We start from the raw sequence: 20,000 nt of genomic DNA on the forward strand, positions 1-20,000 counted from the left end.
TATTCTTGAATTGCAATGTATATATATATATATAATATATATATATATATATATATAATATATATATATAAACATACACATTCATGCATATACACACATTCATATATATATATATATATATATATATATATATATATATATATGAAGCAATATGATATATTGTTCTGTTTTTCTATATTATCTGGAACCCTTATTATTTGCCGTTTTTTTTATCTTATTTTGCAGTCCGAGTTCAAATCCGTTTGAGCATCAAATACGCGTTTGTTTTTCTCTCCTTAGCTGTCAGCATGGCACGTTTCAGAATTATGTAGTTCATTTCTTATTCTTTCGGCCCTTCTTCCTTGCGTTTAGGTCACCCGAGACCCACAGGCAAAGTGATACGTTCGTTTGTGAACGAATCTTTTTGAAATCAATGTGGGTTTTTCTTATATGATTTGATTAAATTTTTTCTCGCAGTGTTTTGTAGGTTTGATATTGATTAGTACATGTGATTTCGTTCAGCTGAGGAAAGGTGGAATATGGAGGGGAAAAAAAAAACCGAGAAAAAAATGAGAATAACAAAACCAAAACCCAAAAGAAAACAATAAAGAAAAAAGAAAGACAAAAATGAAAAAAAAAAATTAACGAAAAAAAAGAGATAAAAAATAACAAACCAAATCCTGAAAAAATGAAATAAATGACAATAATAACAATAACAATAAAAGAAAATATACCACACTCCTCAATCAAGACAAAAATATGAGATGAGAGTCTGGTCATTAAAATTAATTGTCTCCTCACAAAAAAAAAAAAAAAAAAAAAAAAATGATATATCAATACTCAATGAAATGTTGTTGAGTATTTGCACCTCGATTCATTATACACGAATGTGAGTTCTGTGCTTCCTCTCACATCACTTCTTAGATGTCGCTGCTAAACCACATACATACACATACACAGAAACACATATACACACGCATACACGCACACACACACGTGCATATTTTTGTACGTACCTTTCATATAATATATATATATATATATATATATTATATATATATATATATACATATATATATATATATGTATATTATATATACATATATGTATATTATATATATATATATATTATATATATATATATATATGTGTGTGTGTGTGTGTGTGTGTGTGTGTACATGCAGTTTACACATATATGTTTATACAACTGTTTTGTTTTGTATCGTCTGCTATACACAAGCAATAGATAAAAAAAGTAAACGAGGAAAATAAAATTTCTACTTTGTTGTATAATCTAAATTGATAACTACGATCCATCATTTAGTCTTTGTTGAGGAAATCTAAGATTCTGACGTACTTTTATTTCCTTTCAAGATGATGAAATCACGCAGTGGTAAAACTCTCTCAAACAACTTTGTTGAGAAGACAAAACAATCATAATTTATACGATATTCTATATATGAATGCTTAAATACATTGTTTTATGGATACATACATATATATATATATATATATATATATATATATATATATATATAATATATTACATATGTATATAATCTAACATACATGCAAATTATGTCCTGCGCCTTTGTACCCTAAGGTTAAAAAGAAAGAGAGAAAGAGAGAAAGAGAGAGGTAGAGCGAAAGTAAGAAAGAGAATGAGAGAGAAAGCGAGAGAGAAGGGGAGAGAGTGAGAACAATAAAGAGAAAGAGAAAGCGAGAAAGGAGAAGACAAAGATCAATAATGAAAGAGAAAAAGAGAACAAGCGAGAAAGAGCTAAAAAAGAGAACGCAAACACTACATATGTCAATTCAAAACAGGAAGCGAAAGGTTGGACGTTGCGACTGAATAATGAAACAAGAAAAAAAAGAGAGGAAAAAGAGTGACCTGGATGAAGACCTGGGAGAGAGAGAGAGAGAGAGAGAGAGAGAGAGAGAGAGAGAGAGAGAGAGAGAGAGAGAGAGAGAGAGAGAGAGAGAGAGAGAGAGAGAGAGAGAGAGAGAGAGAGAGAGAGAGAGAGAGGATCGAATATATAAACAGAAACAACAAAGACAATATCATTAATAATAATGACAATAATAATGATAATACTAATGATAATGAAGATAATGACTGATGATGACGACATTAACAACAACAACAACAATAACAATAATAATAATAATAATAATAATAATAATGATAATAGGAGAGGGGAGGGGAGGGAAGAGGAAGGGAGAGAAGAAAAGGGAAGGAAAGGGAAAGAGAGGAGGAGTGGAGGGAAAGGTAAGGAAGGTTAAGGACAGTTAAGGAAAGGTAAGGAAGGGTAAGGAAGGGTAAGTAAGGGTAAGGAAAGGTAAGGAGAAGCACTGGCGACAGAATAATAATAATAGATAATTGGATCGTGCGTCGTGAGGGATTGGGAGGGGAGGGGAAGGGGAGAAGGGAAGAAGGGAAGAGGGGAAGGAGAGGAGGGGAAAGGGAATAGAGAAGAGAGGAGGGGAGAAGAAAGAGGGAAGGGTGGGGAGGGGTAGAGGGAAGAGGAATGAGGAGAGGGAGGGGAGGGGTAGAGAGAAGGAGGAAGGAGGGGAGGGAGGGAGGAAGGGAAGGGAATGTGAAGGGAGAAAATGAGTAATTTTGGGGAAAGGATGGGGGAAGTGGTAGGGGGAGGGGGGAGGGGAGGGAAATAGAGGGGTGGGGAGGGAAGGAAGGGAATGATAGATGGAAGGAAAGGAGGGAGGACAATAACAAGAACAAAAACGCCAACAACAAAACAAGAAGAGGAAAAACAAGAACAAGACAACCAAGGCGGCCAATAACAACAACAACAACAACAACAGTAACATCAACAACAACAACAACAACAACAACAACAACTCTGAGATCAATTAGTGCGAGGGAATTTTTAACAAATAAGAAATTGATTACGTCGAAGAAGAAGACTACCTCAACAAAAACACCCACACTGACATCCACTCTTCTTCCTCCTCCTCTTCCTCCTCCTTTTCCTCCTCCTCCTAATCCTCTTTCTCCTCCTCTTCCTTTACCACCTCTTCCTCCTTTTCCTCCTCCTCCTACTCCTCCTCTTTCTCCTCCTCTTCCTTCACCACCTCTTCCTCCTCTTTTTCCACCCCCTCCTCCTTCTTCCTTCACCACTTCTTCCTCCCCCTTTTCTACCTCCTCCTCCTCCTCCTCCTCCTCCTCCTCCTTCTCCTCCTCCTCCTCCTCCTCCTCCTCCTCCTCCTCCTTCTCCTCCTCCTTCTCCTCCTCCTCCTCCTTCTCCTCCTCCTCCTTCTTCTCCTCCTCCTCCTCCTTCTCCTCCTCCTCCTCCTTATCATTTTCCTTCACCACCTCTTCTTCCTCCTTTTCCGCCTCCTCCTCCTTTACAACCTTCTTACTCTTTTCCTGTCACTCCCCTCCTCCTCTTCCTCCCCTTTCTGATCACCTCTTCCTCCTTCTTTTGTCTTCTGTCTGCTCCTCCTCCACCTCCTTCACCACCTCCTCCTCCTCCTCCTCTTCCTCCTTCTCCTTCTCATCCTTCTCCACCTCCTTCCTCCTCTCCTTTCCCACGACCTCAACCTCCTCCTCTTCCTCCTCCTCTTCCTCGTCCTCTGCCTCCTTCTCCTATCCTTCCTCATCCTCCTTCACCACCTCATTCTCTTTCTCCTTCTATCCTTCCACCTCCTCCTTCCTCCTCCTCCTTCCATCTTCTTCACCTCATCTTCTTCCACTACCTCCTTCGTCTTCTTCTCTTCCTCTTCCTCCTTCACCACCTCCACCTTCTCCTCCTCCTCCTTCTTCTCCTCCCCTCCATCTTTTTCTTCACCACCACCTCTTCCATTACTTCCATCTTCTCCTCTTCTCCTCCTCCTCCTCCTCCTCCTCCTTTACCATCACCTCCTCCTCATATATATATATGTATATATATATATATATATATATATATATACATATATATAGGTATATATATATATATATAGGTATATATATATATATATACAATATATATAGGTATATATATAGGTATATATATATATAATATATATATATGTATATATATATACGATAGTAATAATCTCTACAACGGATATTCTTTCACCCTTCTCTCCTTTTCTCTTTCTTCCTTCCGTTTTCCTCTCTATCGTCAGCGTACTGAATGCATAAACTTTAGAGTCAATATTTACTTGATTGACACCCCTACGGACCAGCATCACAAATAATAAATTTTCGGTAGGAGGCTAAGTATAAAAAGTTAAACAAATAGAACAAATATAATAAAACAAAACCAAAATTAAATAAAACAAGACAAAATAAAATAAGATGGAGTCAAACAAAACAAAAGTTAAATAAAAGTAAAACAAAAGAAAAGAAATTAAAACAAAATATCATCAACAGAATATCATAAAGCCCTGAAGACCGCACACTTAATGCTTGGGCCTCTTTCCAGAAATGTCAACTTTACTTTAACCCCCCCCCACCCCATTAGCATCTCCCCCCTTCCCCTCCCCCTCAACCCTCCCCCCCCTCCACCCATCTCGGGGGAGTCCATTCACAATCCACTTCCAGAATCCACTTTCACAGTCCACCACATAAACATGTCAAAATCACTTGAGACGGGGGTGGAGTGGGGGGGTGTTGGGTAAGGGGGGACAGCGGGGGAGAGGCGGGGAGAGGGGACGGGGGAAAGGGGGGAGAGGATAGGGGTAACTAGTTGACTGATATTACATTGCAAAGGTAGATTGCAGTGACATTGCACAAATCCAGAAAAAGAAGTAATATATCTATAAATAAATAAATAAACGAATTAACTGATAAACAAATAAATTAATCAATTTACAAATAAATGTAAAAAATTAATATGTAAATAAGTAAACAGCTTAGTAATTAAATTAATTAATAGATAATTAAAGTAATGAAACAAACAGAACATAAATAAGAGGATAAAAAAGTTGATACATAAATGTATGAATAAATGATTAGACAAATAAATGAATAAAGAGATAAATAAAAAAATGAAATAAACATATGAATAAATAAAGTAAATGAATGACACATGAATAATGATAAAAATACAAATGAAAAAATATATCAAATGAATGAACAGATGATCAAATAGTAAAAAAAAAAAAAAAAAAAAAAAAAAAAAAAGATAAAAGTACATACATATACAAAAATATATATCCCTTTACAAGTGGGGTGGCCGATTCAATGGATATATCCAATATACACACGCACACACACATATATATATATATATATATATATATATATATATATATATGTGTGTGTGTGTGTGTGTGTGTATAAAACAAGACGAAGTAAATGACATGATCAAATACACAAACAGGTAGTCAAATAGCCAAATAAGGTCAGACATTACAGAATATTGCTAAGGTGCTTCATCAAATGAACTACGTGGTGGTCGAAGATGATTCTTCTTTTTCTACACTTCAATCCATCATTTCAACATAACATTATACTTTTCCTTTTATCGTCATTGTACGAATGGATCTAAAATTCTATAAACACTGAGGATAAGAGTGTTTGAAGACCTTAAGCGATTTGTACACAAAAGTTTAACTACGAGAAATGTGGAGTTGATTCTTTTCGTCTAGGATTTACCGTCGTGATTTCAATTTGTTTCGTTTATCTATTTATTTATTCAAATGTTCATTTATCTGTTTATTTGTGTTTATTTTTATCTGCTCAGTCGTTTACCTATTCATTTATTTCTCTTTTTTTATTTATCTAATTATCTATTAATTTACTTGATCATTACCACTATTCCTGTTATTATTACTATTATTATTGTCATCATTACCGTTATTATTATCATTAGTAATTACTATCATTACCATTCTAATTTTTAATATCAGTGTTACTATCATTATTATTAATAATGATAATAGTAATAATAATATCATTATTGATATTACTAGTTATTGTTATTACCATTATCACTGTTATCGTTAATGTTTATTATCCCTTATCATTATCATTATCGTTGTTATTATTATTATTACTATAATTATTGTAATTATTACCATTATTACTATTCCTATATTTCCTTTCTACTACCATTGTACAATTATTTCCAATGCTGTACAGGACAACATTGTTGGAAGGCCTACTCTCTAAGGACACAAGGTAGATTAAGGCCCGGGAGGATGAGCTCTTAGGAAATGAATCATTAAGGTCCCCAAGGAAGAAGGAAACGCTCGGGGCAGCGAAGAGTCATATGAAATGCGTAAATACGCGAAAGTGTACCAGTGTGAAACAGAGAGGTTTCTCTGACACAAGTGAATGGTTTATCAAGGGGAAAATGGGTTTAATTCGTTTAGATTACGGGGATTTCTTTTTCCACGGAGTGTGTGTGTGTGTGTGTGTGTGTGTGTGTGTGTGTGTGTGTGTGTGTGTGTGTGTGTGTGTGTGTGTGTGTGTGTGTGTGTGTGTGTGCGTGTGTATATAAGTATATATGTATATATATTATGTGTATATGTATATATATATGTATATATATATATATATATATATATATTATATATATATACACACACACAGACACACACACAAACACACACACACACACACACACACACACACACACACACACACACACACACACACACACACACACACACACACACACTAATAGCTATTTCCCCCTCATAAGGGAGGTAGCCAAACCAAAGGCACGTCCCCACTCCCATCCATTCCACTCCCGTCCATCACACTTTCCCCCTCTCATCTTGGCTCCCCGTGGATGACGGGTCATCCCTGTATCTCGCTCACAGCCCTAGGTCAGAAACAATGCAGCAAGACACAGTACATCCACAGCAAGGCCGCTTCACTTAATCGGAGACCACCCCCTCTCCGTCCCTTCGTGCAGAAAAAGAGAGGACGGGGGGGAAACCCTTCAAGTTGTGTCAAAATATCATTCACACATAAGGACCCCCTAACCCCCCCTCCCTTCCTTGTTATACTCCTTCCCCCATTTTATATCTGCTGTTCTTTTTGCCTTCTTTATCTTTTGTTTTACTTCTCTTCTTTTTTATCTTTATAACTCTCATATGTTTCTCTCGTCCTACTTTGGAACCAGTCCCTGAATGCTCGCTTCTTCTCTTCAGTAACCTTCTTCACTTCATCATCCCACCACTCACTACACTTCCTTCTATTCCATCCAATCCTCCTTGTTCCACATACGATCTTTGCACACCATTATTCTTCCACACCTAATTCCACTCTATCCTTCACCACTTCCCACTCTTCCCTCTGTTTCCTCCATTTTCATTTTCAATTTACCTTCCACCAAAAAATTATCTGAAATCCCCCCACTCTCTCCCCCCCCAAGAATTATATTTGTTATACGTACAATGTTAAGCGGATTACGTCAGCAACCTGGGAATATTGTTAATTTAAGTGAATTTTTGTATACAGGGCACTTAGATGATTAAATCTAAGGATACGAGTAAAATGACACAAGCTAGAATGTATATATCTGTATGTATATATACATGTGTAAAAATATGTATATAAATATGTATATATATATGTATATATATATGTATATATATATGTATATACATATATGTATATATATATATGTATATATATATATATATGTATATATATATACATATATATATATATATATATATATATATCTACGTACAAATATATGTATATAAGTGAATACATATATACACACATCCATCCATGTATATATACATAATCACATGCACAAACACACATACATACAAACATCACATAAACGCGTAATTAAAAGAATAAAAGGAGGGGGAGGGGCAAGAGAATAATAACAGCCAAAGACCAAGCGTTCTTATTGGAAACATCGTGTTGGACGTACACCATGCCCTACTACCAAAAGTGGCTTTGTGTGGACAACAAACCCCGGACCGCCCGGAAAGGGAAGGTCCGGTCAGGTAGTGAAGAAGAAGAAGAAGATAAAGAAGAAGATATAGAAGAAGAGGTAGAACGCGAAGAAGAAGAAAAAAACGCGAAGAAGAAGAAGATGAAGAAGAAGAAGAACGCAAAGAAGAACTCGAAGAAGAAAAAAAACGAAGAAGATGAAGAAAATAATAATAATAATAATAAGAAACATATATATGTATGTATATACGTGTTGGACTTACGTGACAGAGGGCGGTGGGTATCCGTGCGCCGGGCAGAGGAGCGTGGCCGCGCTGCCCCGCTGGACCCGGACAAGCGGATCCGACTCCGGGATCCGGGGAGGAACGGGGTTCCTTGGATCTGAAGAAGTGAGAAAATATGAAAATAAATAAGTGAATAAATTGATAACAAATAGAGAGAAAATATGAAAATAAATAAGTGAATAAGTTGATAATAAATAGATAAGTGAATAAGTTGATAATAAAGTAAAAGTATGTAAATAGAAATAAAATATATAGATAAGAATAAAAGAAATATATAAAAAATAATGTATATATATAATACAAAAATAAAATACAACAAAATATAAAGAATAAAATAAATAAATGAAAATTAAATATATAAAAAATGCAAAAATTAATAAAACAAAATACAAAAATTAAAATAAGACAAAATGCAAAATAAACAAATAAATAAATAAATAAAATAAAATAAGATAGAAGTGATAAATGATAGAATAAAATACGAATAAATAACTTAAGGAACAAATGAACGTCAGTGAATAAATAAATAAATAAAGAGATAAAATAAAGTATTCAATAAATGACTGAGCAAATTGGGAAGTAAATTGACAAATAAATAGATAAATTGATAAATAATAAATATAGATATACGTGAATAAATGAGTAAATGAATGAGATGAATGAACGGGTGAATACGTTAATATATAGAAAAGGAAAAAACGAATAAATTGATAAATGAATAGATGAACAAATCAATAGGAAAATGAATGAAAAAATGGATAAGGAAATGAATAATTAGATTAATGAATAGGTGCATAAATTAAATGAATAAATCGATGAAAATCTAAAGAAATGAAATTAATAAATTAATGAAGTAATGAAGAAATACGTTGATTAAATAAACAAATATATATATCAAGTTAATAAATATCAAATTAATAAATAGATGAATAAATGATTGATTAAATATTTAATTTTATTAACAAGTAATTACAGATATAATTTCAGGGGCGAAAAACGCACATATACATACATACGCATACACAAACACGTACATATATGCATACACACACAGACAAAGGAAACATTACTGTATTGAAACTCGTAAAAAAAAAACACGAAATACTTAAGAAAAGAAAAAACAATAGCTTAATCTATTAAAAAAAATAATAATCTGTTTACATCGTCTAATAGACACATACTGTACATATACACAAACCACAAACACACACAAGAAACATTACTGTATCAAGACAGAAGAAAAAATAAAATAAAAACAAGTTTAATCTCATTTTGTATGTAAGAAATATATATTCTCTAATAAATACTTTATCGAAATTCGGAAAAAAACAAGAAATATAAAAAAATAAAATAAAACAAACGTATTACAAACAATAAACATTACCGTATCGAAACTCGAAAAAAAACATCAACAAAATATTAAAGAAAAGAAAAGAAAAAAGAAAAGAAAAACAAAATTGGTATAAAAAACGTGTTTACATCCTCTGATAAGCGACGAAATGTGGATGTGGGTTGCCCGCGCGGCCTTAATGAATCTGATTGACAGAAATAGTGGACTCGCTGCGAATCGGGACGGAAGAAAGCTTACGAGATTTTCCGTTACAGCCGTTACAAAGACCGTTACAACGACCGTTACAGCCGTTACAACGACCGTTACAGCCGTTACAACCGTTACAAAGGCCGTAACGAATTCCCACAAGTGACGTCAAGTCAACGTATTGGAAAAGTTGTGTCATGTCGGTGGATTGAAGTAACGTCATATTGATACGTGTAATGTGACATCATGTCGCTTTCGTAGTGACGTCATATCGGTGCATTTAAAGTGACGTCATATTGATGTATTGGAGGGGTGACGTGATGTCGTTGGCTTGAATATGACGTCATATCGTCGCTTCCGTAGTGACGTCACGACCACGTATGTGTCGTGAAATGTCCGTGGATAGAAAGTGACGTCATAACGGTATTTTCAATAGATGACGTCATGTCGATGTATTGAAGGAGTGACGTCATGTGGACGTATGACTTGTGACGTTATGTCCGCGGCTAGGAAGTGACGTCATATCGGTATTTTTAATAGGTGACGTCATGTCAATATATTGGGAGTGACGTCATGTCATGTATTAAGAGTGACGCCATATAGACGTATTATGATTGACGTCATGTCGATGTATTGGAGGATAGACGTTATGTCCGTGGCCTGGAAGGGACGTCATATCGGTATTTACAATGAATGACGTCATGTCGGTAATGTCGACATGACGTCATATCGGAGTCTTAGAAATGTCGTCTTGTTTGATGCTTTGAAAATTACGTAATTTCGACGTATTAAAAAAGTGACTTTACGTCGATGTATTGGAGTGACGTCATATCTGTACTTTCAATAAGTGACGTCATTTCAATGTATTGGAGTGACGTAATGTTTCTCGTATTGACGTCATGTCGACGCTTTAAAGTGACGTCATTTTGAAAAAAGAATGACGTCATGTCGATGTATTGAAGAAGTGACGTCATGTCGATGCTTTGGGTGATATCGTATCAACGCTTTCGTGATGACGTAATTTCGAAAAAATAAAAAGACGTCATGTTGACGTGTGACGTCATATATTAGAGGGGTTGCCATGGAAACGAATAAAATCATCTGACGACAGATAATATATTAAAGAAAAATACCAACCGGTACGCAAGGGAGATTCTTTTCCCCAAATTTTAGCTCATTCGAGGGGGGTAGCCTCTACATAGGTTTTAGACGGAGAGCAACGACGGGGGAGGGAGGGTGTGGAGGGAGTGGAGGGATATGTAGTGGAGTAGGAAGGATATGTGGAGGGGGTGGACGGGGTTGTAAAGGGGTGATAGAGGTGGAGGAAGGGTGGAAAGGGGGTGGAGGAAGGGTGGAGAGGGGGTGGAAGAGAGAGAGAGAGGAGATGGAAGAGAGAGGGGGTGGAGTAGGGGGGAGAGTGGATGGTAGGAGAAAGATCGAAAACATAATAGTGGATGAGGAGGAGGGTGTAGGGGGGAGGAGGAGGAGGAGAGGGTGGAGGTGGGGTGGAAGGGAGGAGTGAAGGAGGGGGGAGTGGAGGTGGGGTGGATGGGTGGATGAGAGAGGGAGGTGGAGTAGAGGGGCGGGAGTGGATGGTAGGAACAAGATCGAAAACATAATGTGTGATGTGTTTATTTCTTTCGGGTCGAGCCCTTAGAGGGGGGAGATTCTATTTTAGCACTTACCGATGGGAATGCGAGTATCAAGTTCAGGACAATTATTTTCTCTCCATTTTTTTTTTTTCATTCTCCTTCGTCGTCGTTTCCAAAGTCAACATCGAAGCAATGAAACCGAATTTTGTCGAATTTCAATTTTTTTTTCCCCTTAATTTTTCGTTTTCATCCACCGCCATGGCGCGTTTGTTTGGAACTCTCTGGCTTGTAACGGGTAAGGCAAAGGTGGCTGGTTCGGTCGTGGCGAGGTGTCTCCTGGTGTGAGCTTCTCCTTGGACCACGTGTTGGACTCGTGGTCGTCAGCTATCACTCTCCCAGATGAGAGCTCAGAGCTCATACAAAACCCGATCAACGGGTAATGCTGTGACCTTAGATTGTCTTGCGCGCGCGTGCGTGTGTGTGTGTGTGTGTGTGTGTGTGTACGAGTATTCACCTTGGTCTTTGAATCAAGTGCTGGACTCATGATCGACAGCTATTTCCCTCCCGGAAGAGAGCTCAGAGCTCGTATATGACCGATCTATGGGTAATGCTGTGACCTCACACGCACACACACACACACCCAACTCCCCGCCCACGAGAGTTGGAGTAACGACTCGAAGCGCAGCGATACTTAAATTATTTCAGCCCTGGGCAGGATTCGAACCCGGACCGCCGTAGTGACAGTCGGGGACTCTATCAACCGCATCGTGTGTGTGTGTGTGTGTGTGTGTGTGTGTGTGTGTGTGTGTGTGTGTGTGTGTGTGTGTGTGTGTGTGTATGTGTGTTTATGTGTGTGTGTGTGTATGTGTGTGTGTGTGTGTGTGTGTGTGTGTGTGTGTGTGTGTGTGTGTGTGTGTGTGTGTGTGTGTGTGTGTGTGTGTGTGTGTGTGTGTGTGTGTGTGTGTGTGTATGTGTGTGTGTGTGTGTGTGTGTATGTGTGTTTATGTGTGTGTGTATGTGTGTGTGTGTGTGTGTGTGTGTGTGTGTGTGTGTGTGTGTGTGTGTGTGTGTGTGTGTGTGTGTGTGCGTGTGTATGTGTGTGTATGCGTGTGTACACAATATCCACTTCCACGATTTAAACTGTTATTTCTGTACACAATTCTCTGTATATCCTTTTCTCTGAAACCTATGTGGATTTAACACCTAAAAGCTCCCAGCCATTCATCTACTTTTCATCCTTTCCCATTTCTTCTCGTCCACAACGCTATTCCATTTGTTCTGTTATGAACGAAAAGCATTGGAGAAATGTAACTCGCTGGTATGGGACTCAGAGCTTGTCTAGTGTTTGTCATTTCCTTTGGTAAAACATGATGTACCCCTCTTACCACCCTGATGTCGACACTTTATCAAATGATAAAACTGAGTCATCTTGACCTCAGGTCATCTATGTGTTTCTAGATGAAATCGTTTGTTTGTCTTTTCCTTTTAGCCACAAAGCCCTAGAGAAATCTTCTAAAGTTGAACAAAGTTTCCTTCGTTGGTGTGTTGCTGTACATTATCATTATTAAAGTTATTATCATTATTACACTATTATTACGAGAGTAGTAGAGCCTGTGTTAGAAAGCAAATTGGAAAGAATGAATGGTCTGAGGTAAAGGCGGGACTGCGTCAAGGATGTGTCATGTCGCCATGGTTATTTAATGGGTTCTTGGATGGGGTGATACGGGAGGTAAAGGCGATGGTAATGGGGCCGGGGATTGGAGATGATTAAAGAAAACGGAGAAAAGTGGGAGGTGAGCCAGTTGTTGTTTGCTGACTATACTGCCCTTGTGACAGGATTAGAGGAAGGAGTAAGTGAGTTAGTTAATGATGGAGTTTGGGAAGGAATGCGATAGGAGAATGTTGAAGGTAAATGTGGGTAAAAACAAGGTGATGTGATGCACAAGGGAAGGGGATGGCAGTGAGTTGGAAGTAAATCTTAAAGGAGAGAGGCTGGAGGAAGTGGATAGCTTTAGGTATTTAGGGTAGCATGTGGCAGGAAAAGGAGTGGAGGTGGAGGTAAACTGTAGCTTGAGAGAAACAAGTAAATGCGTCTGGGGATTAAAAAGTGTTATGAGAAGTAGGCATCTGGGGATGATGGTGGAGAGGAGATTGTATGAATGGGTGATTGTGCTGACGGCATTGTACGGGGTAGACTTGGAATTAAAGAAAGGTAGAGAAAAAAAGTTTGAATGCGTTTGAGATTAAATGTCTGAGAAACATGGTAGGGGTTACTATGTTGGATAAAGTGAGAAACGAGGAGGTGAGGAAGAGAGCGGGAGTGGAAAAGGAGATGGCAGATAGGGCTGATAAAAGATTGTTGAGATTATTTGGACACATGGAAAGAATGAGTGATGAAAGATTAATAAAAGAGGTGTGGACGGCAGAGGTGGAGGGAGTGAACTTGAGGGGACGACCGAGTATGAGATGGATGGACGGAGTGAAAGGGGCGTTGAGAAAGAGGGGAATGTCTGTGGAGCTGGAAAGGGAGAAGGGTGGAGATAGGGATGAGTGGAGAGTGACTGTGTATTGATGACACTTATGCAAGGGAGGGAGGGGCGGGGGATGGGGGGTAGGGGTGCTTATGTGTAAATGATATCTTGACGCAGCCTGAAGGGATTTCTCCCCATCTTCTCTTTTACTACCTGAGTGGTCGGAGAGGAGGGGATCGCCAATTAAATGAAGCGGCCTTGCTGTGAATGTACTGTGTCTTACTACATTGCTTCTGACCCAGGGCAGTGGGCGGGATACAGGGATGACCCGTCATCCATGAGGAGCTAAGATGAGAGGGGGAGGGGGTGGTGGATGGGAGTGGAATGGGTACATGTTTTGACGAGGATATCTCCCTTATAAGGGGGAAAAAGCTCTTGGTATATAGACTACTACCATTATTATTATTATTATTATTATTATTACCATTATCATCATCACTATTATCATTACTATATTATTATCATTAATCCTATTGTTATTATCATTATTATTGTTGTTATCGTTTTGATTAACATCATCATCATCATCATCATTATTATTATTATCATTATTATTATTATTTTATGACCCCCTTAGGGTATTGGAGTATATCTTGAAAGACATAATATCTACTATATATTACTTGCATTAGCACCTAGCCCTAACATAACCTAATGTGGTCTAATCTAACCTAACCCGATCTAATTTAACCTAACCTAAACTGAATTTACTTGCCCTAACCCATCCTGACCTGACCTGACCTGACCTAACCTAACCTGACCTAACCTAACCTAACCTAACCTGATCATACTCCATGTCATTGTATTCTTATTTCTTTTTTGTGATCTACATAAATTGTTTCACTGATAAGTACTACACCATTCTGAGTCTTGTCTGAATCTGTATCGATTTGTTTACATTAGACATTATGCGATACTCGTAAGTTTACAAGGTCGTAGGGAACTCGCACTTTGAAGTTACGATTCGACGATACGAGTCAATGTACGATGTCGTAACTCACATCGTAAATTTAAGAGTCAGAGATGCGATGCTAGAATCAGTACAGAGGAGAATGGCCAAAATGATACATAAGCTCAGAAGTTCATCTTACGAGGAAAGACGCAGAGTGCAGGGTGATCTAATAGAGGTGTTCAAGTGGACCAAGGGCTTTAACAAGGAGGAATACAGACAAGGTCATCATATTAAGACAACAGGGCAGAACTCGCAATAGTGAATTTAAATTGGACAATTTTAGATTTAAGAAGGAAATAGGAAGGAATTTGTTTACTAATAGGATGGTCAACAAGTGGAATAGACTCAGTAACCAATTAGTGAGTGGTGAAACTATCAGTTGCTTTAAGAGAAGCTTAGACAATTTTATGGATAGGGATAATAGGAGGTAATGGACATGGAACTGCCTAGTGTAGGCCTTATGGTCTCTTGCAGCCTTCTTCATTCTTATGTTCTTATCCTCGCAAGATTTCGAGGTCTTACCGGACTCGCACGTTGTAAAGTTACGACTCACAGATATGATCCTCGTAAAGTTAAGACTTAGAGATACGATCATCGTAAGTTTACTAGATCGTAAAGAACACATCGTAAAGTTACGACACATAGATACAATACTCGTAAGTTTGAAAGATCGTAAAGGACACATCGTAAAGTTACGACTCACAGATACGATCCTCGTAAGTTTGCAAGATCGTAAAGGACACATCGTAAAGTTACGATTTAGAGATATGATCAACGTAAGTTTGCGAGATCGTAATGAAGACACCTTTCCCGCCTCCCTCCCTTCCCCCCATTCCCTCATTCTCCCCTTCCCCCTCCCACCTCACCTTCCCTCCCACCTCCCCACTCCCTATATTCCTCCCCTTCCCCCACTCCTCCCTTCTCCCCTTCCCTCCCACCTACCCACTCCCTCCCTCCCTCGCACCTCTTCCTCCTCTTCTCCCCCTCCTCCCTCCTCCCCTTCTCCCCCTCACATCTTCTCTTTTCCACCCTTTCCCCCTCCCCTCCCCTTCTCCCCCCTCACACCTTCTCTCTTCCCCCCTCCACCTCCCTCCTTCTCTATTCCTCCTTTTCCCCCTCCCCTTCTCCCCCTCCCAGCTTCTCTCTTCCACCCTCCTCCTCCCTCCTTCTCTGACCCCCCTCTCTCTACCTCCCTTCCCCCCTCTCCTCCTTCCTCCACCTCCCCCTCCCCATCCCCTTCTCCCCCTCCCACCTCTCTTCCACCTTCCTCCTCCCTCCTTCTCTGTCCCCCCTCTCCCCCACCTCCCTTCCCCCTCTCGCCCTTCCTCCCCCTCCCCCTCCCACCTTGTCTCTTCCCCCCTCTCCCCTTCCCCCTCCCTTCCTGCCCCTCTCTCCCCCTTCCTCCCCCTACTCCTCCCACCTTGTCTCTTCCCCCTCTCCCCCTCCCCCTCCCTTCCCCCCTCTCTCCCCCCTTCCTCCCCCTCGCCATCTTCTTCTTTTGGAGCCAAGCAGTGGGTTTCTCTTGATGCCGAAGAGGGTTAAGTACCTAATCACGGCCTGGAATATTCATTACAGACTCAGTTTCAGACTCTCTCTCTCTCTCTCTCTCTTTTTCTTTCTCTCTTTCTCTCTCTCTACCTTTCTCTCTCTCTCTCTCTCCCTCTCTGTATCGGTAAGACATTTGCACATTCCTCCTCCTCCTTTTCCCCCTTCTAAATCTCCTCCTCCTCCTCCTTTTCCCCCTTCTACTTCTCCTCCTCCTCCTTCTCCTCCTCCTTTTTCTTCTTCTCCTCCTCCTCCATATATAAAATGTATCTTATTGTGTTTCTTTTTCTTCTTTTCTATTTTTTCCGCTTCCTCTTTTCTTTCTTCCTCTTCCTCCTTCTCCTCTATTTCCTCATTTTCTTCATCTCTTACTCCTGCCATGCCTTCTCTTTTCCTCCTCTTCTTCAATTTCTTCCTCTTCCCCCTCCTCTTCATTCTACTTCCTCGTCCTCTTCTTCCTATTCGTAATATCTTTCTTCTTCTCCTTCTCTTCTCCTCCTCCTTCTTTTCCTCCTGTTCTTCCTCCTCTTTTCCCTTCTCCTCCTCCTTCTCTTTTTCCTCTTATTCCTCCTCCTCTTTTCCCTCCTTCTCCTCTTCCTTTTACTTTTCCTCCTTTTCCTCCTCCACCTCCACCTCTTCTCCCTCCTCTTCTTCCTCCTTCTTATAATCTTCCTTTTTCTATTCCTCCTCCACCTCCTCTTCTCCCTCCTCCTCCTCCTCTTCCATCTAATTATCCTCTTTCTATTCCTCCTCCTCTCCTCCTCCTCCTCCTTCACTGGTTTAAACCCTCGTGTTCGGCTCATTTCATCTCGATTGTGGTAATTCAGAGAAAGAGAGAGAGAGAGAGATAGAGAGAGATTTTAGACGTGTCGTAAGGTTTTTGTTTACTATCTTATGTCTTTTATATATACAGTACGTACACACAATGTATATATATATATGTATATATACATATATATATATATATATATATATATATATAGTGTATATATATCGTATATATATATATATGTATATATACATATATATATATATATATATATATATATATGTATATAGTGTATATAGCTTTTTTACTTTGAAATGCTGTGCTTTTTGAGCCCTGAGTGGGAATCGAACTCAGTACCGCTTAGTAGGTTAGATCGGTACCATTACTCCAGCAAATCATTGTGTGGATGCATGTCATTAGATATGTAACTATAAAGAGAACGTATTTTCACACGATCAAAATTACACACACACAAAAAAGCGAAAATAAAAACCAAGTAAAAAATAAACACCGCCAGTTTGAACATTGCGAAAGCAAAAGACACAAACTGTACGAAGAAGAAATTAAAACACGCAAAACTGCACACCACAAAAATTAAAAGCCATAAAACTGTGCACAACGGAATTTCAAACCCGCTAAAATTGTACAACACAACACTCAAATTACGTAAAACCTGTAGACAGCAAAAATTAAATCGAGAAAATTAAAAATAAACTTCCACAAAGCCATTAAAGAACATATGTATAGGCTTTTGCAAAATTAAAAACCCACAACAACTGTACATTGCAAAAATTAAAACTCAGAGCTATTATGAATAGCAAGACTTAAAACCAACAAAACAGTGCATCGTGAAATTTAAAACCCACAAACCCGTACATCGTGAATTAGAAAAAAAAACTGCAAAGAAAAAACCCACAAGAAAATAAACATCACGAAATTTATAACCTACCAAACATGAAAATCTCGAAAGTCAAAACCCACAAAACAGTGCATCTTGAATTTTAAGACCCACAAGCGCGTGCGTAGCGAATTAAAAAAACGCCCAAAAATGAAAATTGCGAAATTTAAAACCCACAAAAATGAAAATCGCGAAATCTAAAACTGGCTAACCTGTGACGAAGATCCGGGCCGGTTGTTCGGATTCGTACGATTCTCCCGTGAGTGTATGAACCGCCCGACACCGGAAGGACAATTGGGCGTCGGTTCCTCTTACATCCTTAACGACCAGCTCCCCGGTAGGCACCATCTGTACGCGACCATCTGTGAAGAAACCAAAATCACATGTTAATAAACATTAACATAAGATGAAACAAAATTAACATGGCAGAATAACAATCAACCAGGCTTGGACGTCGGGAAGCTTCGAACGCGTGTCCCTCCGAGTGTAAGTCCCACTCTGATACTTAGATTGTACCCAGACCCAAAACCATATTTTAATAGTCATTAACCTAAGATTAAAGAAAATTAACATGACAGATTTTAATATATATAATACCTGAACTAGACATAATAGTCATTAACATAATTTTACAGAAAATTAATATGAAATTAATTTCAACATCTTACATACAACTGTGAATATTCACAAGGTTAACGAAAAATAACATGATTAAATGAATTTTAACATTTCATAGACCTAAGCCCATAATCACATGTTAATAGTCACTAACATAAGATTAGATAGGGTTAACGAAATTTAACAAGAATTAACCTTTAACATCTTATATATCTTATGATCACATGTTAATAGTTACTAACATAAAGTTAAAGATTAAGATTAAATTAACCTAACCTAAACCAAACCTATATCCACAATAACATGTTAATAACCACTAACATAAGGTTAAAAGAAGAATAAGATTAAATAAATTCTAAGATCTTAAACCAGACCTAAACCTTCATTTGAGATACAGCAAACCCTCGATATAACGAATCTCGATATACCGGATATCGGATATAACGGACAAAAAAATCTGACCGGACAAACCCTCGCTATAACGGATTTTCATCCGTTATAGCGAAGGATCCTCGGTTATAACGGATCTTCGGATATAACGACAGACCTCTGTCCCCATATCGTCCGTTATATAGAGGGTTTACTGTATTGCTAATTAGTGGCTACGGTTACACTGATTAAAAACCCGTAACCCCACAGATGTCGGCAACGGGTCTCGTTTCCTTTCATAGTTCTTCTAAAAATGGACGAAAAAATAAACAATCAAGTGAATAAACAAATTAATTAGGGTAGATAAACAAAGAAAAACGAATAAACAAATAGATAAATAGTAGAAATAATAAATAGATATATAAGAAAGAAGAATGAAGAAGGGATCAGTCACCGGTTGCCATCTCTCCTTATACACACACACACACACACACACACACACACACACACCACACACACACACACACACACACACACACACACACACACACATATATATATATATATATATATATATATATATATATAATGATAATAACAATGATTCAAAAGATAAAGAATAATAAAGAAAAATCTTTGGTCTAGTTTAGTGACTGAGTGCCAGCCTCTCGGGGCTGCACCCGCCGGAAGAGGTGAAAGTGTTAGTGGACTTTGGAGAGAGCGTCAGGGAGACCAATCTCTCCCACGTCCGGCCCGTAGGAGCACATCGCAAAAGCTTCCACTACTGATTTCTTAATTGATCCCTTAAAGTAAAATACGTTTATGAAATGAAAATTATAAAAAAGGAAAAAAAAAAAGACTCACTAATATGGTAATATCTCCAGCTGATTAGCTCGTGGGATGTTGCCATATTAGTGAATATCACTTTTTTTTTCTTCCGTGCTGAGAATCGCGTTTCTCTATTGACAACTTCAACTATTGAACATACTTGAAATATTTTGTTCTTATTAAGGGGAGGCGCTTTTATTCTGCTCATTAGTCCTAACTTTGAAG

The 20,000-nt window shown here is 38.4% G+C and overlaps 1 protein-coding gene across 7 annotated transcripts in view; it reads right to left on the reverse strand.

Annotated features, from left to right (window-relative positions):
• LOC143041449 (cell adhesion molecule Dscam2-like) overlaps positions 1-20,000 on the reverse strand; it is a 201,915-nt gene that overhangs the window by 176,323 nt on the left and 5,592 nt on the right. For all 7 annotated transcript variants that reach the window (XR_012967806.1, XR_012967807.1, XM_076213335.1 and 4 more), the window contains exons 4-5: positions 18,173-18,322; positions 8,116-8,233 (exon numbers count right to left, since the gene is read on the reverse strand). Coding sequence is in view for 5 of the 7 variants with exons in the window: in XM_076213335.1 (XP_076069450.1) it covers positions 8,116-8,233; positions 18,173-18,322 (268 nt within the window). In the remaining 2 variants the exon portion in view is untranslated. The remainder of the gene's footprint in view (positions 1-8,115; positions 8,234-18,172; positions 18,323-20,000) is intronic.

The sequence above is a fragment of the Oratosquilla oratoria genome, chromosome 31 (assembly GCF_046742065.1).
Source record: "Oratosquilla oratoria isolate Oo_2021 chromosome 31, ASM4674206v1, whole genome shotgun sequence".
In the NCBI taxonomy this organism is placed as follows: Eukaryota; Metazoa; Arthropoda; class Malacostraca; order Stomatopoda; family Squillidae; genus Oratosquilla; species Oratosquilla oratoria.